A 27,738-nucleotide genomic window follows, 5' to 3' on the forward strand; every position below is an offset into this window, starting at 1 on the left:
GTCCTGGGTTAGAGAATTGGACAAAGCCATGGAGTAAAGGGCAAAGCCATGGAGTAAAGGTTGACCCTTACTCTCTTTGACTTTATCTGAGCTTTAAGTAACATTTTAAGTGTTTTAAGAAGTGCTGTGGTGTAATGGCATTTAGAGAGTTGGTGATAGTTTCACTTTAGGTGCATGTCAATTATAAAGTTGTCTAAAGTTGAATTTTTCTTCCCTGCTGGTTTTACTACAGCAACCGTCAATCTATTGCTCTTTATTCCATTGCTTACTGCATCCTGACTTGCTCTGTTCAAAGACTTTGTTTAAAAGATAAGTGATTTTCTGAATTTTTTTTTTTAGAGACAATGTCTTGCTGTTTTAGCCCAGGCTGGCCAGAAACCTTTGATCCTCCTGTCTCTGCTTCCTAAGTATTGGGATTACAGACTTTATGTCACCAGCCCAGCAAAAGTTGCAATTGTTACTGATTTTGTTGAAAGTACACTTCCTTTACACATTTCTTTGTTATAGTGATACCTAGTATCTCCTTAGTTGACAGCCTGCCATTTTAGAAAAAGTTTCTTTTATCGCTTAGGAAGCTCTCATGTGACCATGTTTACCTAGCATCCCCTGACTCCAGTGCAGTGAGAACTTTGAGCAATTTTGCAACCTAATGGGGAGATGTGTCTTGAAGCTGCAGTCCAGCAAGAGAAGCTGACCTAATGAATTTAGACAGCCTGCAGAGCTGCTCCCAAACTACTCTTGATACAGTAGCCTGTGCAGGAAGAAACTTAGGTTGCAGGTAGGGCAAGCAGTTTTAGAAGTGAAGCAAAGCCTTCCTGAGAGAAGGATCAGAGGTTAGAAGTGCACCTAACCTTGCAGGTTCTCTACATCAGTCCAACTTTGCCCTGCTGCTGTTCTGCACTTGGAGATGGAATGGGTTGATGCCCCCTTGTGGTCCGTTATCAAAAATAAATAGCATAAACAAATAAGCACAGGAGAGCTCACTGCATGTTAAACCCTCCCTTCTCATTCCTTTAAAGTAATGTTTAAAAAGCAGTTCCTAAGGGAAACAAAGCTGTTGTTCTGTATAGTACACAATTTGTCAGGCATGATTTTGATCCTTTGTAACAGAATATGTGAGTGCTGTGCTGAGGAGGGTATGGAGAAGTGGCAGCAGTAACTGCAGATGCAGCAGCCTTTCTTGCCATCGTTATGCTTTCCCAGGTTGGAGGCAGGCTTGTCCAAGGCATCATGCACTTGGGGTCAGATAGTTGTGGTTTAAAACTGATTTTATGGCCACTTCTGGGATGAGTTATTTCATCTCAGAAAACAGGCTTCCTTTCTTTACAAAGAGGTTGTCATTGGAGTGTTTGAGTGGACTGTCATATGCAGTCTTGTTATAAATCTTAGGTCTGTACCTAAATGTATAGATGATTGTATATTTACTGGGTTGATAATGATTGTTTAAACGGTGGGTCAGGTAAGGGTCCCTTTTCTTTACTGTGGCCTTACTGCTGTATTACTGTGTAAGCATACATTCATAAATGTATAGTTATTATATTAAAGAATTTCCTAGGCTAATTATTTTAGTAGTACAAGCCTGCTAAGTAACTAATATTACAGTGACTCTTTAGGCATAATATTTGCAAGTTTGAATGCTTAATTTTTAAAAAACAAAAAGTTGGCATCTTTTATAGGGACCTTCCTTTTATGGTCAGCAAAGTGATGAAACACCTTTTGTTGTTTTACTTGTTTTTAGAGACTTGCCAATAGAATTAGACCCAGTCTTACTATCATTCACTTAATATTTTAAGAAATTAGCATGAGTTACCTGGCAGAAGAAATTAGATAATTTGGTGTTAATTTCACAGAAAAGTCAGTTTTTAAAAGTCAGGTACATTCAGCTTTGAATCTGGATTTTTTTTTTTCTTGTTTAGATTTTTTTCCCCTTGGCAGTTAAAAAATATCAAAAAATAACTTTTTGATGATATGTGTGTGTGTGCATATATAATTATGCTTTTGGCCACAGGAAACTCATTACCCACTGTTCCATGAATTTCCATATCTGCCTCCTTTCAATACTTTCTTCTGATTTCCAGGGTCCTACTTCTGTTGTGTATGTTTGTCCAGTGTGTTTGGTGTTCTAAATGCTATTTGGAACCCAGAAAGACTGTACATGTAAAGCAGTATTTTGGTAGTGAGAATGTTGCTTGTACAGTATGAAATGTAGTTTTGTTGCTGGTCTGTCTTTGAATATCTGCTTAGGGAGACTATTTTAGGAAAGAAAAGCGGTGGGGAGTGAGGAAGCGTGACTAGAACCAGGCAGAAGAGCTGTGTGGGTGATGGCAAGAACACATGCCATACTACCAGTGGCTTGTTTTTAAACATGAAAAGCGTGTGTGCCAAATTTACATATTTACTAATTAAAAAAGCTTCCTGGAAACATTAAGTAGACTGTCTTCCATAACCTTTAACACCATCACTAATGGATATAGCCTAGAAAATTTCATCGAAGGTCCTTTAAATAATGTAAATGATTATGAATATGTAACTAGTTAATATGCAGCTACGAAAGGATTATCATGTAGAGGTTAATGAACACTCTGCTCTTACGGGTTGCAGGGCTTTTCTTTCTGTGCTTTTGGCTCACTTCATGCTTGGAAACACTCCTGCTAGGACTGGAAACATCCTGACTGTTTTGGGGTCTCATCTTAATGGAGTTCTTAAATAGAAACTTCATAAATTTTTTTTGCAAGGATTTGTTTTTTCTTTTTCAGTTTATATTTCATTCTGTTTGTCTTTTATAATTACTGCCAAATCAGAAACAGTGATATTAACTGATGTGGCTTTAGTGGACTCTTACAGATGTTAAGTCAATGCTCTATTATATATTGCCACTGTTATTAAGTGTTGCTGTGTGATTGATACTTACTGCAGATCTTCATTTGGTAGAGACTTGTTATGCTGAGTTAATGTGTAGTATGGCTGAGTATGTGATTACAGCATGTATTTTGGTTCAGGATTGCTGCCTTACTATTTAAAATGTCCAAAAGGGAGGACATTTTTTGAGGAATTAAATGTTAGAACAGAGGAATTTAGTGACAACTAAAAAATTGTGATTTGGAGGGTGAAACATTTTGCATAATCAAGAAATAGGAGTGGCTCTGAGAACCTGGAGCTGAAACTAGGCCATGCTGCTGTCTTCCTCAGGTGGCCTCTGCTTTCTACCTTTTGTGCCTTAGTTTCTCTGTCTTTAAAATGGCACTGTGGCATTTAACATTTTTCTTGATGAGAACTCAAAAAATAGGTGATTAGCAGTTTGTGAAAATAGTATTAATTTAAAAATTTCCACTTAACTGCTGTTTTTCTAATTGCATTTTTTCCTGTGCTGATTGACATTTTTGTTTTCTTAGTATTTGAGAATCTATTGAAATATCTTAAAGGAAAGTGTAATTCCATTCTTTTTATGCGTAATTCCATTCTTTTAGTATTATAAACAGCTTAATCTGGGTGTCAAGTACATACAATTTTGTCCTAATTCACTGGTTAGGGGAATGAGCTGTTCAGAGTAGCCCTTTATCCTAAGTATTTCTTCTTGAAAACAGTAGAAAAAATGAATTCATTTTTAATACATCAGAATAAAAATCACAGGTGGAAACATTTGGAGATATGCTGACAAAATAAAATATTTTCACTACTGTCATTTTTTTCCTGCTGAAATGTGGATGTTACATTGATTTCTTGTTATTTATAATATTTGTGTATTCTAGAAAATATGTAACATTGAAAATGGTCTGTAGATTGTACAAAATGCTAGTTATCTTATATCATGTGTCATCTAATAGTTATGAAGCAGGTTTTGTACCAAAGTCTGAATTGGAAAGCTGTAATTTGTTCTGCAGTTATCAGCCTGCGTTAGAGGGCTGTGATAAAGTGCATTGCTTAAAAACTAACATCCCCATCTCTGTACCTCTGACAAATAAAAATGTACACTAAGGTGTTAGTAAATCTGTAAAGACACTGTGTAGTTTTCTGATGCTGATTTTTTCCATCTGTACCTAACCTTGTTTTTTCATGAGTAGTTGTCTGTTTTCATGACAGGTGGTCACTAACTGCCAAGAGAAAATCCAGCATTGGTGAGTGAAAGATGCTTTTATTATAATTCTGAAATATGGTGGGAGTCCCCTACTTGTATTTAAATAATGATGTGCACTGGGGTATGCGTGTGAGTGTGGGCATGTGTGTTTGTGTGCATGTGTGTGTGTGGGAGAGAGTGAGAGAGCAGTAATTGAATTCCAGTGATCTCCATTTTGAATGCCTTTGATACTAATTTACATTGTCTTTAACCCTTCTTGGAGTTACACGTTTACCAATTTTCTAAAGTTTTGTCACCATCTGTGTTGATTCTAATCCCTCCTTTTCATTAAAAAAAATGAATAATATTAATCTCATTTTGATGTAGAAATTGAGACACTGTTTTTGAACTTTGTTTTGGGGATATTTCTTAATGTTTGTAGTAGAAAATAATTGGAATCAGTTGTTTAAAAAATAATATTGGAAATAGAGCATAGATAGATTTTTCTCAAGTTTGAAAAAGCTAATTAATCTGCATTTTAGAGCCTGCTTTATGGCCTGTACTTTTTTAGAGAGAAAGAAAGCATGTCTATTTTGATGTGCTAATCTATAGTTAATAGGACAATGCCTGGCAAATAATGTGCTTTCTATTCTATCGCTTCTGAGGAAAACGCTCAATTTAATGGTGAATAAAATCTTATATTAGGAGTTGTCATGAGGTATGGCTGTTGATCTTACAGATATCAAATTACAGTCTATCCATGCTGTGTTTACGAAGATTTTACTGAGAGAACAACAGGAGCTGTCTTGATTATTGTCTGCAGGGTTATTGCAAAATCATCGTAACTGCCCCTTTAGTGTTGAGATTAAACCTTTGGTTATACACCATCAAGCATATAATATTTTAAATTTATTTTAAAAGACTTTTTCTTCATGCCTGAGAGATCTCCAAGGAAATAATTTATAGTTAGTGTATATCAAATGTTTTTGGTTTAAATGCACATAGGCTGCAAGCAATGGATAAGAGTGAAGATCTGTGCAATCTGTACCCATCATCTTATTCAATTTGGACTATTGGCTTGCGGAAACCAATCTAAAACTAATAATAACCCACTTTATAAATAAAAATCCAGGACTTCATTAATTTTCAATAAATGCAGCGTTGTAATTGCATCCACTGGTGGTGTAGGTCTGTCAACATTTCCATAATAGACCGTTCACTTTGCACTGTACATTCATTTGAGCTTAAAATGCGAAGTGTATGCAAGCCCTTGGCCAGAGAAAGCTTTTCCTTTGTAGATTTGGCCAAAGTGACTTATTTATCAGTAACCCTTAGAGGCAGTTTCGTTCCTTGGACATGTGCATCTTGTTTTTGGTAAGGGGTTCAGAAATAAGAGGATGCATTCACTCAGAACAGACTCCAGCATACATAAACCTGGAATTAACATCTTGCTTCTAGGTGCCTTGGTAAAATCCTTCCTCTGGTGGAGAATTCTTGAAGACAATGGACATGTTTTTATTTTGTCTGTGCAATCTTTGCTTCTGTGTTTGGCTCAGAATAGTCCCTTAATGAATATTGAATAAGTGAAGATAAATTTGTAGTTGTTTTAGCTACACTATTTTATTTACAAACAGCACCACAGTGTACAAGTCTGGAGAGTAGTAACAGGCAGAATCCTGACAATAGATCAGAGCGGGCTCATCGACCCTTAGTCTCACTTCTGTGTACAAGGCTTCTAAACTAAGAAGACTGGCACATTTGCCTATACAGTAGTTTAAAGTTTATTGTACCTTGTCTGTATGTTAAAAATTACAATTCTTTTTCCCTCATTAATTTTTTTTCTGCTCTGAATCACTTCTGACAGGATTTAGGAAACAGTTATTTTATTTGCCTATCTATAGTATCATGATGTTGCTAGAATCTAAATGACCAGTGAATTCTGAACTCATTTAATATATTCAGAAATTGAAACAAAAGTGTCCACTTTCTTACCAAAGTCAGGCAGTAGGGATCTGGAGGTTGTGGCAATCTTGTGCTATCATTATGTCTCACACCTTCGGTCAAAGAAGACCTTCCTGCCACTGTCAAGGCTGAGGTTTCCAACCTAAAGAACCAGCCACAGAGGTTCCTAGTAGGACCCTAAACAGAGATACCAAAGCAAATTTTTTGCAATTTGCTGGCATATGGAACAAATAGAGGAAGTTCATATACTTGAGCCTTGAATACAACTTTTTCTTTCTTTCTTTCTTTCTTTTTTTTTTTTTTTTTTCGAGACAGGCTTTCTCTGTGTAGTTTTGATGCTTGTCCTGGATCTTGCTCTGTAGACCAGGCTGGTCTTGAACTCACAGAGATCGACCTGGCTCTACCTCCCGAGTGCTGAGTTTAAAGGCGTGCGCCACTGCTGCCCGGCAAGATACAATTTTTAAAAGCATATTACTTTTAATTTTTTGACTCATGGCATTAGCCAGTCTAAAGTGTAGTTTGGGTAGCAATGTCCTTATCTACCTGGGTGTCTGATAATATAAGGAAGAGCAAAATAAACGACTTTAAAGATGCAACTTTTTTACTAGTGGTGCTGATGTGTATTTTAAAAAGGGTTCTTTTATTTAGAGACAAAAAGAATACATCCTAGGCTTGGAAATACTCTTTTTTTTTTTTTTTTTTTTTTTGATGTTGGACAAAAAGTAAAGTATTTGTAGAAAAATAGGAGTGAAAGTAGTCTGGGACTGTTTTAGGACCTACTGAGAAAATTAAATTCCAGGACTCTGGTGAACTAAGAAATTAATAGTATTTGTTCACTTAAGAGCAACTAAAAAAGGAAATATTTGAATCTAGCAGATAAGAACTGTATAAAATTCTGTTAAAATCACTAGTAGTGATTTAAGTTTAGCCAAGATTTAAGTTTGTTTTTTTTTTAAAAATTAATACAACTTTTAATCCATGCAGTGGTGGTGCGCATTTGGGAGGCAGAGGCAGGCAGATCTCTTGAGTTCAAGTTCAGCCTGGTGTACAGAGAGAGTTCCAGGACAGCCAGGCAGACACAGGGAAACTCTGTCTTGAAAAACTAAAGTCAAACAAACAAACAAACCCAAAGCCTTTTTTGTCTTATCATTTTTACTTCACACAGGAAAATAAGATGCTGTAGGCTTATTTTCTCCTTGAATGTGAATGTGAGGTCTCCTGTTTGGTCCACTTGGAGCTGGTTATCATGTGGGGGGTTTATTTGCATCTTTCTTCTTTCTAACATTCTTGTACAGCATTTGGAATCACAGGCCTGCATTTGAGTTCTGTCATTTCCAGCCTGGAGCTGGTTAACTAAGAACCTGCAGTTTTCTTCCAGGAAGACTTTCAGGTCTTCAGTGTGTGTTTGCCTGTCACTCAAGAACTAAGAGTAGATACTATATCTTTTTGGAATGCTGGAGATGCCACATAAATAAGGAAAAAGAATAAAAAATCTCATGGTTTTGTATGTATTTGTGAATGTTTTGTTTTCATGCCATCTTATTTGTTTGTCTGGGTCTTGTCTTCCACTGTGTCCCAGGCTGGCCTGGAACTTGTGGCAGTCCTCCTGTCTCAGCTTCCCACAGTACTGGAATTCTAGACAGGTGCTGTCACGCTGTATCTTTTCATAGGCAGAAAGTTGGCGTTCTCAGCATATTCTTAGAGCTGTGTGTGCCTGTCTTAAGTAAGTTCTGTGATGAAGCTTTTTAAGCAAAAGGCGATAGAGCAGGGTAGTCAGCCTGTAGGCACCCATCACTTAGTGTCAGTAGTTGTCAGCTCGACTAGCGTTGGTAGCATAGACCTGGCATCACAGTACTCAGGATTTCACTGCCCAAGGTGAAGGACATCCTGGGCTAAGGATGGCCTTAGCCGAGCCTGCTGTCTTTGTGGTATTTATCCCAGCATCCTTTCCTTTTACATGACATCATGGAAACTGCAAGGCCACATTATGATATTCAGAGGAACTTGTAGAGCCAGACAGATTCAGAAGGTGAAGTGACTGCTGTTTTTTGCTAGAACAAAAAACAAATCATGGCCATTTTTAGTATAAGGCAGATGATTCCTATTGGCCAGGTCTCACGAAAAACACTCAATACTTTGTGTTGCTTATGAGATTGAATAAAGTAGTGCCTGTGGATGGGGCATAGTTAAGTCATGCACGGAGGCCTTGTCCATAACCGTAAATTGTATGCAATGGAGGAGTAGAAAGAGCTTGCTTGGGGGCTGGAGAAAGATTGCTTGGTGGTTAGCACACATACTGCTCTTGTAGAGGACCCAAGTTGATTTTCTAGCATCTACACCAGGCAGCTGCAATACCTGTAACTCTAGTTCCAGGATATCTAATGCCCTTGGTCTTCTTGGGCACCTGCGCTCATGTGCACAACCACCATACATATAATTAAAAATAAAAAAAACCTTGTTTCTTTAAGGCTTTTAAGAGGATTTTAGGTAGTGAAGCTATCTAGTATTAAATTGCACAAAGCCAACTTAAATGAAAATACAGTATTTTATTTGTGCATGTGTTTAATATTGCAAAGAGTAGCTTAAAGTTTGACAAACTTGAATGTGAGCCTGTGAGGTTTTTTTTTTTTTTTTTTTTTTTTTTTTTTTTTTTTTTTTTTGGTTTTTTGAGACAGGGTTTCTCTGTGTAGCTTTGCGCCTTTCCTGGAACTCACTTGGTAGCCCAGGCTGGCCTCAAACTCACAGAGATCCGCCTGGCTCTGCCTCCCGAGTGCTGGGATTAAAGGCGTGCGCCACCACCGCCCGGCAAGCCTGTGAGTTTTGAGAGAGAAATTGTGAAACAAATGCTTGATATTTGTTACTTTTTAAAAAGAAAACTGAATAATTTTTATTACTATTTGGGGAAACTACTTTCTCTTATAGTTTATGGTCATAGTATTTAGTGGGAAATAGAAACATATGTGAATAGGGAAACCATAAGTCTTTCTAAGAACTCATCTTTACTATTAGGAAAGGGGAAAATACACACACACACACACACACACACACACACACACACACACACACACGCTATATGTAGAGAGCATATCTGCTTGTCTGATGTTGTTGAGGGAAGAATCTGTCCCATAAAAACTTTTTTCCCCCAGTCTTACCCGGTACCCCAGGGTGGTGTGGGACTTGCTGTGGAACCCAGGCTACCCCAGAGTCCCAGTTATCCTCCTGCCTCAGCTCCCCAAGTGCTAAGATTACAAGTATAAGCCACCACATTAGACATCAGTGAATATTTCTTTCTAACAATTCCTGTGAATACTTGAAAGTGTTTTCCTACAACCTTCATATGTGTGTATATGAAATTTACTTTTATGTAGTCTGCATACTTGTAGAAATATTTATTTACAGCCGATGACTTCATTATTCAGTGTGTGGTGAATTGGGAAGCTAATTTTTCAGAGTTCCTATTTAATTATGTTTTTGGTCACTGTTTTGTATAGAACCTTCTATTGGGGTTCCCCCCCCCCCCCTTTTCCCATCCCTTTGAGTGAAGCAGAGAGCAATCTCAATTATCTGGACATTTCACCTGCCTTTGCTCTTGGAGTTGGGCAGTTACCACTGAATGACTTTCAAGGAATGATGGGGAGGAAGAGTAGGTACAGTGGGTACAGATCTCTTTCTCTGTTTTTCTAGGTTCCTTTTTTCGGAGCAGGGTGGGGGGAGTGTCGTTTTTGTCATTATCAAACACCACCTCCCCCTAGGTTGGGGGTTGTGTTTGAGAATTTTTGTATGTAATGTTTCAGAGCAAATTGTTTTATTTTATGGTAAGTGCCTACATTTATGTATGTACACCATCTGCCTGGTGCCTTTGAAGGCCAGAAGAAGGCCTTCGGCCTTCTGGAACTGGAGTTCAGATGGTTGTGGGTCACCTGACATGGATGTTGGGAACTGAACCTGAGTCCTCTGTAAGAGCAGTAAGTACTCTTAACCACTGAGCCATTTGATCCAGCTCCCCTATCCTGAATTAATTTTTAAATTTTTCTTCTGACTATAAGGTGAATACATGCTTAGTTATTATAGAAAAGTTGTAATAAAATAGTAAAGATAAATTTACTTATAATTGAAACTAAGTTTTTCCCAGTATTTTAAAAACATTTTATTTTATTATTTTAAGCTTAGCGGTAATGTATGTATTTGTGCTATGGAGGTCAGGTTAGAAATTTTTATTTTCTTTTTCTTTAATGAGTTCTAACTTACAATTTGAAATTGTTACTTTTAGTAGTCTCCAAGCTTTTGTGTCATATTTTTGGATGTAAGAAAATTAATTTTGGGGGATAAAAATGACAGACAGACTTATGTTTAGGTGGGATTTTCTCTCTCATTTAGTATTATTTAAAATGCTCCAATTATGGGGCCTGGAGAAATGGCTTAGCAGGTATGATAACTTCCTGCTCTTGCAGAGGACAAGTTCCATTCCCGACACCCATGTCAAGTTCCAATGGCTTGTAACTCCATCTCTAGGGATCTGTTATTTTCTTTTGGTCTCTGTGGCCACCTGTATATACACACATAGACACACAGATAAAAGTAGTTTTTTTCTTAACAGTCCCATTTATAACTTTTTGGAATATTGCCTTCGATGATGTTTTTCTAGGATCCAAGTACTTTGTCTGGTTCACAACTTCTGGACTGGCTTAAGTCCAGTGAACATCTGGGGCAGCCAAGGGTTTGATGCTTAGGATTTTCTTCTTTCCTTAAATTTTATCAGTAGAAAACCACAATTTATACCTTAAAGTTTTTCATTTTTCATTTATTCTTTAAAAATAAGAATATACATGGTAATGGCAACGTTCATCAGAGTTACTATGTAAGATTGCAGTGTGTGGCTCACAACTGGGTCCCCATAGTCCACAGTGTTGCTTCTGCTTTTGCAGTATAGCAGTCCAGATTCCAGCATTCTATAAAGCCCGTGATGTGTTAGTGTCTGCCTAATGCAGAAAAATGCAGGCTGTACAAATTGACATACTTATAATTTATTTTTTTTAATAACTCACATGAACCAAATGGTGAGGCTTTCCTATTATTTTTATTCACTTTTGAGTTAAAGATAATTTTGAGGATTTTTAAATACTTAGTAGATTAAGAACCAGTATTGCCTTCCCTCTCCACCCCCTCTTTTAAACTCCTATAGGAGCTTTGACCTGTGAGAATATGAGAAGGTCTCTATGTAAACTTTGGAAAATGAGTTCTTCTCAGTGTCATAGGAATAGCAGCCTAAATCCAAGGTGGCCAAAACAAGCACTGATTCCTAAAATTGACTTTGGAAGTATAGAAAACCTAAATTGATGTAGCAGAGGCTATGTATCATGTAGATTTAAGTAAAAGCTGGTACAATCATTCAAAGATGGAGAGATAAACTCCCCTCTCTGCTGATAGGTTCCTCCTTTTAACTTATAACAGGAACATGTTTCAGTTATATGAAATTAGGGAAACAAACAAGGGCATACAAATTACCGGTAAATTTATCACACAAACTTAGCTGAACTTGGCTACTTGAGGATTTCTTTCTAAGACCAGTATGCTTTTGTCTAATTTTAGAACTCTCCCCTTCCACTTTTAATTCACGTCTAATTATTCTTAGAGCAAAATATTAATTATCAATGAAGAAACAGGCATTTAAGATAACCAACAAATCTCAGGTCACATATGTGGTTGGCTGTAGAAATAATGTGGGAACATATTGTCCCTCAAGCTTCACTGTGTGTCCCTTGTGTTGTAGCCACTGTGCAGAGTTAAATGGAAGAAGTCTATTGGAGTGGTAGTTGGATCTGCCTCTCAATAATTTGTTAAGCTGATGTAAAATATAGGTTATCTTTGTTTTTGTTTTCGAGACGAGGTTTTTCTGTGTAGTTTTGGTGCCTGTCCTGGATCTTGCTCTGTAGACCAGACTGGCCTCGAACTTACAGAGATCCGCCTGACTCTACCTCCCGAGTGCTGGGATCAAAGGTGTGTGCCACCACTGCCCAGCTTTTGGTTATCTTTTTATCTTTAGATTATATTTTATGTTTTCTGATGATTAATAAAATATGAGGAACATGTATTAGGTCATCAACATATTCTGATGAAGTGAGCTCTTAGGTGTGATGCAGTTATAAAAAGGAATATATCCATTTTGCCTTAAATTATTTTTAGTAGATTTTAATTATTGAATTAAGTGATGTCACTGAGCATTTTGCTGTGACTTTAGGAAAAAAAAATGTAATGCCACTGATTTCAGACAAATATATTTAAATTGTAAATGAGAAGCATTCCTTTCCCCACCAGTTCACAGAAAGAATTGTTCCTTTCAAGAATATAAAAATTTCTTAGACTTAAGAGAACACTGAAGAAAGTTGTCATTTCTTTTTTTCTTTTTCTTTTCTTTTGTCATTTCTTGCTGTAGCAATGAAAGAGAATTTCTCTGCCTGAACTGAAGTGAACTTTACTTTCTTAACTCTAGAGGTGTCCCAGGGATGGATTGCAAGTTTAGAAAGGCCTGCTAGATTTGAGTGATGGCCTCTGATGTGGCTCAAGGCTCTGTTGCAGAGGAGTGGGTGAATAGCTAGTAACTTGGATCGAAAGCAGTCTTTCTTAGATGTTTATAGGATAGTTCTAAAGTGATGATAATGAACTAAAAATAGCTGCTGTTGACTCCTGTACATTTCAGAAGCTTCTGGTTTCATCATTTCTTAGAAACAACTCCTGGCTACAGACAATAACCCGAAAGTTTGCACTAATGTAAAGCCCTTTCCTTTAAAGCATCTCATGGTTTTTTGTTTGTTTAGCAGGCTAGGTAATAAAAGAGAAAGAGAATGATGGGAGACTTCCTCCAATAAGACAGTTTAGTGTTAGTATTTTCTGCCAGTTATGTTTTCCTCCTTAGGTACAGTTGGAAGATTCTGCTGTTCTAAGCAGAGATTTTGTTTCATCCCTTTAAAGATGGAGAAGAGAGCCTATCACTTGCTTGGAAGAAGGGATTGTAGAGCTTACTTTCTCTTAACAAAGTTTTTTCCATAAGAGAAAGATTAAATACGTAGACTATTTTTCATGCTCTCCTGTACCACTTTAAATAATGTTACATGGAACAGTTGGACTGAACCTTGATTATACACCAGCCATGTCTTACTCATTAATCCGTTTCTTTCTGAGGCATTTCAGAGCAAGTCATTGGCATACTTCACCTTCAAATACTCACACACGCACCTCATTTAGCTTGCTCTCTCAGACTTGTTACACTTCTGTGAAAATAAATATTTCCCATAGGATCTGTCCTGATCTTAATGCTTTAAGGTTAGGACTATTTATAGATGTGTTCTATGCCTTTATTGCTGCTCCTTTTTAAAACCAAGTGCTTCTCAGGTATGTAGACATGGCCAGCGAGGTTCAAAAGAAGCTTGCTTTTTATATGCCATTCAGTTGGGCTCTAGTTTTTATTTTTATGAGGAATGTTAATGAAACTATTTGGTATGAAATAACACTTCTTGAATAAAACTTTGGAGTTAAGAATTGAAGGCTGTAAGCTTGGTGGCACAGGCCATTTATCCCAGCTACTTGGGGCTGAGGTAAGAGGATGGCATGTTCAAGGTCAGCCTAGGCAATTTAGAGATTTTGAGACCTGTCTCAAAATTTTGAGACCCTGTCTCAAAAAAAAAAAAAAAAAAAAAAAATTAAAATTAAAAGAGGGTGGGAGATGTAAGTCAGTGGTAGAGATTTTGCCTAACATGCATAAGGCCCTATGTTCAATCTGTAATACCAGGAAAGGAGTGGTGGTGGGACTGAATGTAATCTGTGTTAAATACGGTGAAGACAAACATGGGAATAAGTGGATTGGAGAGGCTCACTCTAACTATACCTGGGCTTTGTTTTCTATTTGAAGAAATAGTAGTTTAGGTGATTCTCTCTTGGTTGCTATATTTTAGTAAGACTATGACAACTAAAATTTATGTTTCCAAGTAATAAAGTTGACAGATCTGTTAATATTGGGGTGCTAATACTAACCTTCTCCAGTCTTTAACATTATTCTTAAGACAACTTGTATTGGGGGTTGCTCAGTGGTTTAGAGCACTTGTTGCTCTTGTAGAGGACCAGGCTCAATCCCTGGCACCCACATGGTGGCTTATAACTATCTGTAACTCTAGTTCCAGGGGATCCAGTGTCCTCTGCTGACTTCTGAGGATACCAGGCGTGCATGTGGTGCACAGATGTACATGTAGGCAAAATATTCATGTGAAAAATAAAATTTTAAAGCCAGGTGTGGTGACTTACACCTTTAATCCCGGCACTTAGAGGGCAGAGGCAGGCCAATCTGTGAGTTTGAGGACAGCATGGTCTACAAAGTGAGTTTGAAGACAGCCAGAGCTTTTACACAGAGAAACTGTGTCTTGAAGAAAGATAAAAATCAACTTGTATCTTTATGACTCAACAGTTAAGAGCCCATACTACTCTTGCAGAAGACTTGGGTACAGCTCCCAAAACACATATGGTGGCTTACAACCACTTGTAACTCTAGCTCCAGTGGATCTGATTCCCCCTTCTGTTCTTCTTGGGTACTGCATACATTGTAGGCAAACTCTCCTACAATTAAAAAAATATATGTATGTTTACACACACACACACACACACACACACACACACACACACGAACTTTACTGCTGCAAAGGTTTGTGATATTTTAAAGGGACTATTGGCTGTGTGTGTTAGAGGGCTGTGGAGATCATGTTTTAGTTAAGTGCTTGGTCCTGGACATTTTGACCAGAGTGGTCGTCAGGGATTTCTTCAAGAACATAGCTGGCCTTCCTTCATAAAGTATTTCTGCATTGCTGTGTTTTAAATCATCTTCCACTTTCTTTTTCTGTCTTTAGAAAATAACTCAAAATGTAGAAATAGCAACTCTAATCTTAAACTGTTCTCTAGTTTGTCCACACCTTTGTTCTAGAGAGAATTATTTGTGAAGGTTAAAGCTGAGGCGTTCATTTGGAAATACTGATTGCTGACATTACCTTGGTTGAACTTTCTGTTCTCTGAGGGCACACGAGCTTTCTTTTTCTAAGTCCCCCTTTCTAGGTGTGATTTCCAGCGTACGACATGGATAGTCCTTGAGCTTTTTACACAGTCTGTCTGAATCACAGAGGCTGTTAGTAGTCCTTAGTCTAATGAGTGTCTGTGATATGTTGGCACTGTATCACATCATCCTGTTTATTGCTCATATTGACCCTGTTTCCAAAGCCTCTGAATGGTGACATTCAGCTGTCCTGTCATCTCTCATTAAGTCACACTATCCAATTGAATGTCTAAGTTAAATGGATCTTATCTTAGTACTTAATCTTTTCTGAAAATTATGCTTTAATGCTCTGTGAACAGGCATTTTTCCAGTTTTTAGCCTGGAAGAAGCTAAGTTAATTTGTGTAAGTAAAGTAGGAAAGCTGGGATTCACTCTTTGGTTTGACCTTAAAGCCATGGTTCCTCTGGGCCTGGGCCTGGTACATGAAGGTTTTTGCCATTTTGTCCATATAAAAATGTACCCAAAAGGATAATTTATTTCCTTAAGAAATACAGTAATAGGATCTTGGAAGATGGTTGTCAGTAAAATGCTTGCTGTTCAAGCGGGAGGACCTGAGTTCTGATTCCTAGCTCCACATAGAAAAGATGGTTATAACCCCAGTGCTGGGGAGGCAGAGACAGGAAGATCCCTGGAGCTTGCTAGCCAGCCATTCTAGCTGAATTGGTGAGACCTTATCTCAAAAGTAAGGTGGAAAGTGATTGCAGAGGACTCCCAGTGTTGGTCTCCAGCTTACATATGTGCCTGTGCACTACCTCACATCCTCACACATACATGCACAAAAGAAATACCACAGTAGACATTTTGTGTTTGTTTATAGATAAGGGTTTTTGGAAGAGTCTATACAGAGTACTTGAACTTTGGAAAAGAAGATTTTGTGTGAGAGATAAGATGAAGAACTAGGGTAGCTGGGTGACTACCTCGACAGGACACAGGAGATCTGACTCTACAGTGCTGGTTTTCTGTTTTCTTTCTGTGTTATCTTGTGTGAGAGAAAAATGTTGAGTGACATTCCTGCAGGAGTATTTTCAGGATAAATACCAACACATGTGAAATTCCCTGAGATCTTAAGACTGAGTGAATAATCTTTATTAATTATGCTACTACTGCTGTAGTGAAACTAAGGAATAAACTGATGCCAACTGATTCCATGGCTTGTAGTAGAGTCATTTTTATTATCTAGGTGATTACTTACATGACACTTAGGATAAATTTTAGTCTGACAGTATATGTTCATATGTTTGTTTAAATTACTTGGTGACTTTGTGAGCTTATTGTTTTTGTTATCTTTTAACAGAATAGTTCAGTGCTCTAGATTTGTTTATTGCCTCCATCCTAGCAAAGAGTCCTTAGGAAACTTGGCCTCCAAAGAAGTGTCATCTCAAGTATAGGCAAGTGCTTGGGCTTAGGAAATGGATGATTGACTCCCAGTAGGCTGAAATACTGGGGAGGAACAGTTTGGACACATGCTGCTCTCTGCTCTAGCACAGTCACATCTTAGGATTGTTTGAATGGATGACTGTTGTTCTCTTCCCCCACCCCCCCTTTTCTCCTTTTTTCTTTGAGGCAGAATCTCATGTAATCCAGTAGGTTGGCTTTGAACTCACTATATAACCAAGAACGACCTGGAACTACTCATCCTCCTGCCTCTTACTCCCTAGTGTTGGGGGTTACAGGCATATACCACCAAAACAGAATAGTTCTGTTTTGATAGACCATGAAACAGATTTTAGACACTAGTTGAAATGCTTTCTGCATTTCTGCTGCCTAGTTTTTTTCTGCCCTTGGTCAGATTTCTTACCTTGTTCACATTCGTATGACTAGTTGAAGAGTTGATAACACTAGGTCTTTTAGCTTAAGATTTCTGATGAGGACTGAAGTTGCATCTTTTGTTTACAGTCTCTACTGTACAATTCGTTTATTCACTCAGAAGCTGTATGACATTTCTTCTCAGTTTGAGTTCCTGCCTCCCTCTAAACATAGCCACTCTGGAGGCATTTCCTTAATTTTTACATTTTATGTAGACCTTCTACCTTAAGAAGCTAATTTTCAAGATGTGAGTGTTCTGTTTCAGAATGGTTTTAATTTCTGAGGGAATTTATAGAAGAACAATGCCATTGCTGGACCTAAACTCATTCTATAGTGGTATTAACTGCTGGACGAAGCCAACAGGACTCTTGACTGTTGCTGGTCTGTGTACTCATTTTGCGTTTGGTGTTTTCCTCATCAGGGAGAAAGTAGACAATGACTATAGTGCTCTTCAAGAGAGACTGAGGACCTTGCCTGACAAGTTGTCCTACGACGTCATGGTATGCTTGCTGTGTTCCTTTTAGAGTCACATGTTGTTTGTTGTAGACAGTCTAATTGCAAAATGATAGGATATCGCCTTGCTGTGAGTGTCAGTTCACAAACTGTCAGCTGATACACTGTCAGAGTTGACTCCATAGCAAGGAAGGTTTGCTTTGTTAGGCCTTAAAACAAAATAATATAATAATTTGTATATAATTATTGTGGTATAATGACATATTAGCAAAAATCTGACATATTTGGCATGCAAATATATTTTTATACATAAACTGTAATTATGATAGGAATATGATATTCAATTATTTCCTGTTACCGAGAGCAAGAACAATCCATAATGTCTGGTAACTCACAGAATTAAAACTCAGAACATTGATTTTTTTTTTTTTATATGAGAGGTGCTATTAGTTTCTTTTTAAATGACCTTCCTCATGACATACAATCTGTCCCAAGCCTTTGGTTGCAGCCTCTATTGCGTCAGTGTGCTTCATGAGGATTTGTTCTGTTGTACTAGATTAGGTATGGGTAGGTAGATGGCAATGAAACTGCTAATTCCTACCTTAAAAACATAGTTTTAGTTATCATGGTTTTAGTTATACCTACAATAGTTTTCATTACTATTTTGGTTTCATTTAGACTTTAGAATTAATGAAATGTATAAACATTCAGAGACAGCACTACTTTCTATAATAGCTGTCATGGAGATATGTTGTGGATTTATTTTCCTGTTTTAATATGGATTTATTGGCCTAATACAATTTTCTATAGATTTTCCTGGTGAAATTTCAATATAATGTTAATTTTTTGTGAAATTGACATTTTATTTTTCCCAGTGTGTAGGTAAGAATTGAGTAATGTAGGGTTTCTCATGATAAGTATTTTTAAAATGTAATGTTTAAAATTTTTGCCTTTCTCTTTCTTTTTTAACCAATAGGTACCATTTGGTCCACTTGCCTTCATGCCAGGAAAACTTGTCCACACTAACGAAGTCACTGTTTTACTTGGGGACAACTGGTTTGCAAAGTGCTCGGCAAAGCAGGCTGTGGGTTTAGTTGAGCACCGGAAAGAACGTAGGTACCTCTTGTGAAGATGTTTTCTGTTGTGTTTGTGTTAGCTGGCAGGCTCCCTAGCTGGGGACGGTGACCCAAGCAGTTGTCAGGATTTGCTAGTCCAGACTGTTTGCTGTTCTGGACTATAGGTAATCTAAGGAAAAGTAGCGTTTGAAAGTGGAAGATGGAGCGATGCAGGTTGGAAATACTTCCTACTTGCCATGTGTCCAAAGGTATGAAGTGTGAACCACAGGCATTATGCTGTTCAGTGGATAGACCTTGAGACAGGAGTTGGGGACATTTTATTCTAGTGACTGACATGTCTTGTTGCTTCATATGACTTTGCTTTTAATATTCTGGGGCCCAGGAGTAATTTATTTCCTTTGTCATAGAATCAGAGAAATTCCTCTTTATAAAAGTTAGGAAGTCTTAAATGTGCTTTTTGTTTGTAGGAAATGTCATTTTTATTTTATTGAGGTCAGATGTAGAGAGCTACCTTGTAGGTAGCTTGAAGTCTTGCCTCATCTTGTAAGGCCACTTTATTTTTGCTTACCCAGTTTCTTGTTCTATATGCATACCTGGACACACCTTTGCACTCTGGCTTAGTTGCATTCTGACAGTAGGCTTATTTAACTTCTTATCTGTTCTTATTTTTATAATAGCATATGTAAATTGATATATCATCCTGCTTTCAACCTTCTAGTAAATGCATGTTTGAAAATAAATTTTGGAGGACCCTCCTGTATAAGTGATATCATACTAAATACAGCTGACCTTTCTAAAGCTGAAACAATTTTGCTTACCCAGAGGTGGGTATTCGTTGGAGAACTCATTTATTCTGTGAAGTTCTGGAAACTATGGTTGGAGACAAATTGCAAATCAAGTCCAAGTTTGTAATTGGTTTACATTTTGATCTTTTGTGACACTAATCAGAATCCTATTGTTGGGCCTATATATAATTTCTGGCAGTGATTAATCTGGGTTTTGCTGTGTTAAAATTAGTCACGTCCACTAGATAGGAGATGGTGGGCATGGTTCTTTGACGCCTTTCTCACTCGGAGGCTTTGCTTGTTGACTGGTGTCTGCGCATAGAAAGTCAACCTGGAGTCTGGAAAAGTTTGTTTATTGATTCTCAAACCAGTTAATGATTGAGAGACTGGAGCTCTAGAGGAAAGAAACAAGAGGTGTTTTGTTTTTTTTTTTTTTTTTTGATAAATCACTTCCCAGTTCCATGTAATTTTGGAAAGTGACTGAACATGTGACTTAGGATAGATATTTATCTAATTGTCAGGGCACATATTTAACTGCATAGAGTCTAATAGGATAAGAGGATTCAGAGTTTTGTTTTTTTTTTTTTTTTTTTTTTTTTTTTTTTTCGAGACAGGGTTTCTCTGTGTAGCTTTGCGCCTTTCCTGGAACTCACTTGGTAGCCCAGGCTGGCCTTGAACTCACAGAGATCCACCTGGCTCTGCCTCCCGAGTGCTGGGATTAAAGGCGTGCGCCACCACCGCCTGGCTGGATTCAGAGGTTTTTATCCACAGTTTTAGGGTAGTTTATAATAGCTGAAGAAAATGTTTAGATGTATTGTTAAACTTGACACTTAATAATAAAAGGTGCATATGATCCAGTCCCAGGTAGCTGATCCAGGTCCCCCTCACTGGAAACCTTCCATCTTAACTAGTCTCTTAGCGTGAGTGGTAGGTTTGCCCAGTTGGAGGTGTGGCTCTGGAACAATGTGGGGTTTTCTTCTTTGCAGTTTTGCGTATAGATTCTAGCAACTTCAGCATATCATTCTTTTTCTTCCATATTTAAAATGAAAACATTCATCTTTTTTCTTAACTGAATCCCTGCATGGATCCTCTTTGGCCTTTCCACTGTGTGGCATCACTATTCTTTTGCTCTGAGCCATTATTAAAACAAGGGATGCTTGAACACAGCTATCCTGTACCATTGAGCTGATAAGCAGACCAGATGACAAGTGAGTGTTCTGTATAGAGGCTTGGTGGCTTGGGTGGCTCAGTATGAGATTTCAACACATTTCTCAGCCTCTGCATGCAATTTAACACTTATGAATTGTTAATTTCTGGAGTTTTCAATCTCATATTTGGTGGTGGATAACTGGAATTGTGATGCGAGACTGTAGGTAAGTAGGACTACTACTCTGTTTTTCTTAAAGCAAAATAAATAGCAAGTTAAACATACAATCAGTTTCTTCATTGTTGACCAGGTAATGGCAAGGTGGAAAGAGGTCTTTGCATGTAGAAGTTACGGCTTGTCCTCTTGATACAGATCTGCAATCCCACCACTTGAGGGGTTGAGACAGGGTGGGTCTTGACTTTCTGTCCCCCTCGCACTCCCCAGAAGGTAGTCATGGTGAGGAGCAGAATGGGCTTGACAGTCACAGCTCAGAGACAGTGGCTGTGGGAAGAGGACAAGCTTAGCACCCTCCTTTTGTGCTGACCTTATTTTTTTTTTTTTGCCATTTAATAAGAACATACCATCTTTTAATACTTCTTTTTTTTTTTAAATTTTTTTAAAATTTTTATTTTTTTGAGACAGGGTTTCTCTGTATAACAGTCCTGGCTGTCCTGGAACTCACTTTGTAGACCAGGCTGGCCTTGAACTCACTGAAATCCGCCTGCCTCTGCCTCCTGAGTGTTGGAATTAAAGGCGTGCGCCGCCACCACCGCCACCACCACCCTCTCCATACTTCTTTTAAAATTTTGTTTGGTATACTGTTCTGTGAGCTATGACATGTACATTGATCTAATTAACCATCACAGCTATGAGTGTACATAGAACACACTGAAGTCAGGATGCAGGATTATACTATATGTTCCCTCATGCTCACTTGTGTATCAGCTCACCCTACACTAGCTTCTCAGGCTTGGCAATCACTGACTTATTCTCTATTACTGTTAATATACATTTTCCTAGAATGTTTTGCAAATGGATTCCTGTCTCTTTGGAGAATGGCTTTTTCACTTGCTCTAATGCTTTGTCTGAATTGCTGTTTGTATCAGAGTTCTTCATTGAGTTTTGTTGCTGAGTAGCCTCCAATATGTATGCATAGGTTTTCTTCTCAGTGCTTTGGAAGGACACTTGGAGCAAGTGTAAATGGAGTTATTGGAGAATGCCATACATAGGGTTTAACCTGCACACAGCTCTTCCTTGTTGTGCTGGGACTCATAGTAAATGTCTCTTCAGGTTTTCAGAAATGACCAGACTTTTCTAGAATGTTTCTGTGGGTCAGAAGGAAACAGCAGACCCAGTGTCGGCACACCGTTTTCATCTCCACCTTTCTCTCTGTACTGGCAGTGGTGAGAGCTCCAGAGCTTTTGTGTCCTTCTAACCACTTGAGAGATGGGAAAGAGTTAGAGTTGTGTCTCCTTAGTGATGGATGAATTCATCTGCAATCTGTAGCCTCTTACCTGGTGAAGTTTTTAGCCACTTTTAAAAATTGGGGATGTATTTTTTTTTAATTTATTAAAAATTTTTTAGATTGATTTTTTTTTTAATGTGCTTTTTATTTGCTTGCATGTATGTCTGTATGGGCCATTTCCACAGGCCAGAAGAGGGCATGGGATCTCCTGAAACTGGAGTTGGACCAACTATATAGGTGCTGGGAATCAAATCTGGTTACTATGGAAGAACAGCAAGTGCTGAGTCATCTCTCCAGCACCCCCAAGGGGTTGTAATTTTCAGAAACTTGAAAAGGTTTTGGGAGTTTGTTATACATGTTGAATATGTCTCTTATTTGGAATATATGATATGCTTGTGTCTTTTGTCTATATCTTGTCTTTTCGTTAATTGTTGATGGTGTTTTTCTAGAACAGTTTGAATTTTGAAGTCCAGTTTGTTGCTTTTCTCTCTTAGGGCCTTTGTTGTCATATCTAAGAGCTCTTCATTTACATTTAGTACCTATGCTCTTGTTTTAAGTTAATTTTGCTTTAGGTATGTGGTTTAAGTCAAGATTCACTTTTCTTATGAGTGAGTTCACAATTGTTTTAACATTGTATTTGAAAATAACATCCTTTCTCCACAATTGACTTTGTACCTTGTCAGAATGAATTGGTAACTTGAAACCACAGGAAGTGCTCCACCAGGATGGTTAGAATAAAGAACATATAGTAACAAAAATGTGGCAAATTTAGAATCTTTGTATGCTACTGGTAAGAATGTAAATTGGTATATGTTAGAAAATTAGCATTTTTCAAAAAATTGTAAGCACAGGATTACTGTGAGACTTAGCAGAGATAGTGTGCAAATGAAATAAAAATGTACAGCCACACAAAAATACTGCAGATGCTAGTGGCAGCATTATCCATAGTAGCCCAAAGTAGAAACAACTCAAGTATTACCTATAGATAAAATGGATTGTCTCCGTGCAGTGGAATGCAGTTTGACATGTCTTGAAAGTATTATGGTAAATATTATGAAAAGTATTATGAAAGAAACATGTCTTGAAAATATTATTCCAGGGGAAAGAAACCAGTTACACAGGCCCCACTCCTTTCTGTGCAGTGTTTAGTATGACAAATTTATAAAATAGAAAGTGAGTTAGTTTAGTGGATTGTTTAAGACTGTGAATATGAAAATATACATGTGTAATGATGCCTGCGCAGCCCCAGGCATATATAAAAACCTTAAGTTATATATTTAAATAGATTAATTATGGTATGTAAACTGTATCTCACTAAAATTATTAAAAAGTGAAGTATTGGTTATTGGCTCTTTGTATAGTTGATTTTTCTAGACTGTCTGTTTTTTTCTTTGATCTGTGTCCATCCATGTTTCAATTACTATAGCTTTATAGTGTGTCTTAAAATTAGGCACTGTGAATCAGTGTATGTGCTTTGCTAGGATCCAAACTCAAGCTTCGTGAGTTCTAGTTTGTTCTTTCTGAAATTTTTTTTTTTTTTTTTTTTTGGTTTTTCGCGACAGGGTTTCTCTGTGTAGCTTTGCGCCTTTCCTGGAACTCACTTGATAGCCCAGGCTGGCCTCGAACTCACAGAGATCCGCCTGGCTCTGCCTCCCGAGTGCTGGGATTAAAGCGTGCACCACCACCGCCCGGCCTTTTTCTGAAATTTGATTAGGTTGTTTCAGTTTCTTTGCCTTTCCATCTACATTTTAGAAACAGCTTTTTTCTATCTATAACAAATCCTGGGTATATTTGCCTGGAGTTGCCCTAAATCTATATGTCAGTTTAGGAAGAATTGACATCTTAACTATACTAAATCTTCCAAGCATATAAACCCTACTCAGTATTTAGGACATCTTTGACTTTTTAAAGACTGTTCAGTTCATGTTGTGCCATGTGGCCTGTAAGCCCTTGTCAGTTGTGTGAAATTCTTTGAAATAAATGCCCTGGGACTTTGAACGTAAACACTTGGGTCTTGTAAAAAGTGACATGTTTTAATTAATTTTCCATATTCACGCCTCTGTTACTTTTTCTTGTTTTACTGCACTGGCTAGTATGTGGTTGAGCAGGAGTGCTGAGAATAGTCATCCTGGTCTTATAACTGGCTAAGAGTGGGCATCCTCGCCTGGTCATTTTTCTACCAAGGAAGGTATTTGGTCTTTAACTACAAGATATGTGTTGGTTGTATGTTTTTTTGTTTTGTTTTTGGTGTTTTGGTTTTTTGGTTTTGTTTTGTTATTCCTTTAAATTAGTACTTTCTACCATATTAAGGAAATTTATTTCTAATTTGTGAAAATTTTAAAAATAATGAGTAGATCTTGAATCTTGTGATGTATTCTTTTTGCTTATGTTGATATGCTCTTGTGTTCAATTTGTTAATGTGGTAGGTTATATTGATTTATTTTCTTTCTCCAAATGATCCATATTTGGTCATGATATATTATTTTTGTATATTGCTGAGTATATTTTGCTAATGATTTGTTGATTGATAGAGTGATTTGGGAAGTGTTCTATCCATCTGTGTTTTTGTAACATACAGCATAGAATTGGTGCTGTAAATATTTGGTAACATTTACCAATAAAGCCACCTGAAAGGCAGAAAGCAATTGACTACAAACTAAAATTCTTTACTAGATATTACACTATGTAGACTATCATTTTCCCCAGAGAGAGTTTGATAATTTCTGGCTTTTTAAGAATTGCGTGGTTTTACCTAAGTTTTTAAGTTTATCTAATAGAATTGTTTATAGCATTAAGTCCTCATTTCTTTTAAATGTATTTGGGGTGACAGTACTTTTTAACTTTGTTTTTGTTAGTATGTGTCTTCTTGCTCCTTTTGTGTAGCTAGATATAGTGGTCTTCAAGTGGGCAGGTATTAGTTTTATTTATTTCCCAGGAGAATGGTGATGTATCAGTACACACTTTCTGTCACAGGTAGGTGTTAAGTGCTGTTGATACCCAGTTGATAGCAGCTAACTATGCTAAGTCCCCAAAGCTTCCTGACTGGTGAGGTTGAGGGGTGTATTGATCTTGGTGATCTCAGGACCCAAACTTTGGCTTTATTGCTATGATTATCCCCCCTTTGCTATTAAAATGCCTTCTGCTGTTCTTCTTGGTTTACTTTGTGGTTCTTTTGTGGTGCTTATTCTCCGCTGTTGGTGCTGTCATTTTGACTTAGGCACTGCTGTGGTGCTGCATTGTTTTGACACATTGTATTTTCATTGTCAGTTGAGTAAATTTTCCTAAGTCATGGGACGCGCTCATTGACGCACTAATAATCATTTAGGATGGGGAGGACAGGCTGTGACCTTTGGGCCACATCTGGTTGACTCCAGCTTTTTTTTTTTTTTTTTTTTTGTTGTTGTTTTGTTTTGTTTTTCGAGACAGGGTTTCTCTGTGTAGCTTTGCGCCTCTCCTGGAACTCACTTTGGTAGCCCAGGCTGGCCTCGAACTCACAGAGATCCTCCTGGCTCTGCCTTCCGAGTGCTGGGATTAAAGGCGTGCGCCACCACCGCCCGGCTGACTCCAGCTTTTATGTATAAATGTAAGCTAATCGATGAAAGAAGAATTGTGAGAGTGGGTGGAGAAAGAATAATATGAGATAGAGACCAAGCACAGCCCTCAAAATCTAAAGGAAGTACATTCTGGCTTTTTGCAGAGAAAGTTTACTAGTCTCAGAATTGGAAATGTTTGATTTTAAGTGCTGGGAGGGTTTTTCTGTTGCTGCTTTCTAGTTTTATTCTTTGTGGTTATGGGATGTATATGTGATAGGAGGTTTTAGAGTACAGTAAGACTGGTGGTAGGACTAGTATGTGCTCCATCTTCCTGAGTGCTTTGCCCTGGAGAAGAATACATTTGCTGTTTGGTACAAAAGCATTGTACAAATGCAGTCACATGCGTGTGGATGATAGTGTTCTGTTCTGCAGCTGCTCATTTGTTTGTTCAGTGTGGAGAGAAGAATGAACTCTCCAGGTAGAATTGTGGCTGTGGCATGTCTTCCTCAGTTCTGTCAGTTTTAGTTTGAAGTATTTTGAGGCTTATTTTCAGATAGTTAAAGTACTGTGCTTTGCTGAACCACCCCTTCATGATCGTATAACTTTCTCTTTTATTCCTGATTCTTTCTACATAGGTTTCTTGTCTAATGTTTGCTGTGTGTGTTTTCCCATTCCTAACATCTGTGCTAATTATAGCAATAATAAAGTGCATTTCTTGTACACAGCATACCACTTCCCTTTTTAATCCATTCTGACAATTTCTTTCAGTTGTTTTTGGACTGTTTACATTCAATGTAATTATTAATATATTTGGAATTAAGACAGCATTTATTTTTTTCTCTCTGCTTCTCTTAGTTTCCTATTCTCTTTTGGACTACTTGATATTTGGTTTTGTTTGTGCATTTTCTCTATTAATGCCAATAGAACCTTTTTTCTTTTTAAGATTTATTATTTTTAGTTATGTGTAGGTGTATGTGTCTGCATGTGAATATGCACATAAAGGCAGGTGCCCTCAAATGCATCAGATTCCCCTGGAGCTGTAGTTACAGAAGGTTGTTAGGCTGCCCGATGTAGATGCTGGAAGAGCAACAAGTGATCTTAATCAGCCCATCTTTCTAGTCCTGCCAACAGGAACTTTCAAAGGACTTTTTTTCCCTCCATGGTACTAGATTTTACTTGATCTTTAAAATGTATCATTTTTCATTTTCAAAAGGGCTCCCCCTGCCCCCCGTATTTTGAATGTTCTTTTGTTATAACACCTTATCATCCTGTTCTTGTTCCATGGTAACTTTTTTTCTTTTTTTGAGACAGGGTCTATGTAGCGCTGGCTGTCCTAGAATTCATGTGTAGAATAGGCTGGCCTTGAACTCAGAGAGATCCACTGGCCTCTGCCTCCTGAGTGGTGGGACAAAAGGTATGCATCACTATGCTTGGCATTTTTTCCCATTAAAAGTATTTGGATTGCCTTTAAAAGATTTTTGTTATTTCATGTGTTTTTCCTCGTCCTCTTTTCTTTTTCCTTTTACTGTCAGTAATATTGAAGAATGTTTTCTGCTGGGTGTTGACTTTCGGCTAACCATTTACAATTCAGAGTTAAGTATTGTTAAGAAGTCTTGGGCTGGAGATATTGCTCCAGTTTATAAGAGGACTTGAGTTCAGAACCCCAGAACCTGCATAAAAAGGTGGGGGTTGTGGTACACTCCTGTCACCCCTTCACTGGAGGGAAGGTTTGGTGGAGACAGAGGGATCATTAAAGCTCATTGGTAACCAACGTAGCTGACTCTTAGGAGTTTCAGGTTTGGTACAAGTCCCTGGCTGAAAAAGTAAAGGTGGAGAGCAGTGGAGGAAGGACACCTGTCATAGACTGTGGGCACCCATGTACACACTCTGACACTGATCAGGACACACAGGTTAACACACACACACCCCACCCCCCACTGCCAAACATTCCTTGTGTGTGTGAGGCAGAGTTTTGATTGATTGACTTTTCTCTAGAACAATCTTCAAGTAGCAGCTTTTGTGTTAATCAGTACCCCACAAGAGAGTCTGATCTTCATCTGTGTTCTGGGAACCAAGCTGGAGGCCTCCAAGGAGAATCTGCCTAATTGTTTTCACTGAGCTGTTTCCTGGTCTGTTCTTTTCCCAAATGCGGTAACATTTCAGATGTTCTCACCCCGAAAGCCCTGCATACCACTGTAAGCAGGCACTCTTTTGAGGTGGGGAGTCACATGTGTGTTCAGAGAGTCTGGGATTTTGGAGCTCATGTACCTTAAAACTGCCTTCCAGATCTTGGTTTTAGTTTCCTCTTCCCAAGTCAGTTACTGGTCCTTTCTGGTCCAAAGCCCACAGTGACTTGCTCTGTCTTC

General features: G+C 37.9%; 1 protein-coding gene across 6 annotated transcripts in view; it reads left to right on the forward strand.

Annotated features, from left to right (window-relative positions):
• Uri1 (URI1 prefoldin like chaperone) overlaps nucleotides 1–27,738 on the forward strand; it is an 85,687-nt gene that overhangs the window by 21,089 nt on the left and 36,860 nt on the right. For 3 of the 6 annotated variants that reach the window (XR_009381649.1, XM_059274753.1, XM_059274746.1), the window contains 3 exons: nucleotides 4,081–4,115; nucleotides 17,335–17,413; nucleotides 18,343–18,478. Coding sequence is in view for 5 of the 6 variants with exons in the window: in XM_059274746.1 (XP_059130729.1) it covers nucleotides 4,081–4,115; nucleotides 17,335–17,413; nucleotides 18,343–18,478 (250 nt within the window). In the remaining variant the exon portion in view is untranslated. The remainder of the gene's footprint in view (nucleotides 1–4,080; nucleotides 4,116–17,334; nucleotides 17,414–18,342; nucleotides 18,479–27,738) is intronic. The other 3 variants (XM_059274760.1, XM_059274766.1, XM_059274772.1) reach the window with 2 other exon arrangements.

This window comes from Peromyscus eremicus, chromosome 1, assembly GCF_949786415.1.
Source record: "Peromyscus eremicus chromosome 1, PerEre_H2_v1, whole genome shotgun sequence".
Lineage (NCBI taxonomy): Eukaryota > Metazoa > Chordata > Mammalia > Rodentia > Cricetidae > Peromyscus > Peromyscus eremicus.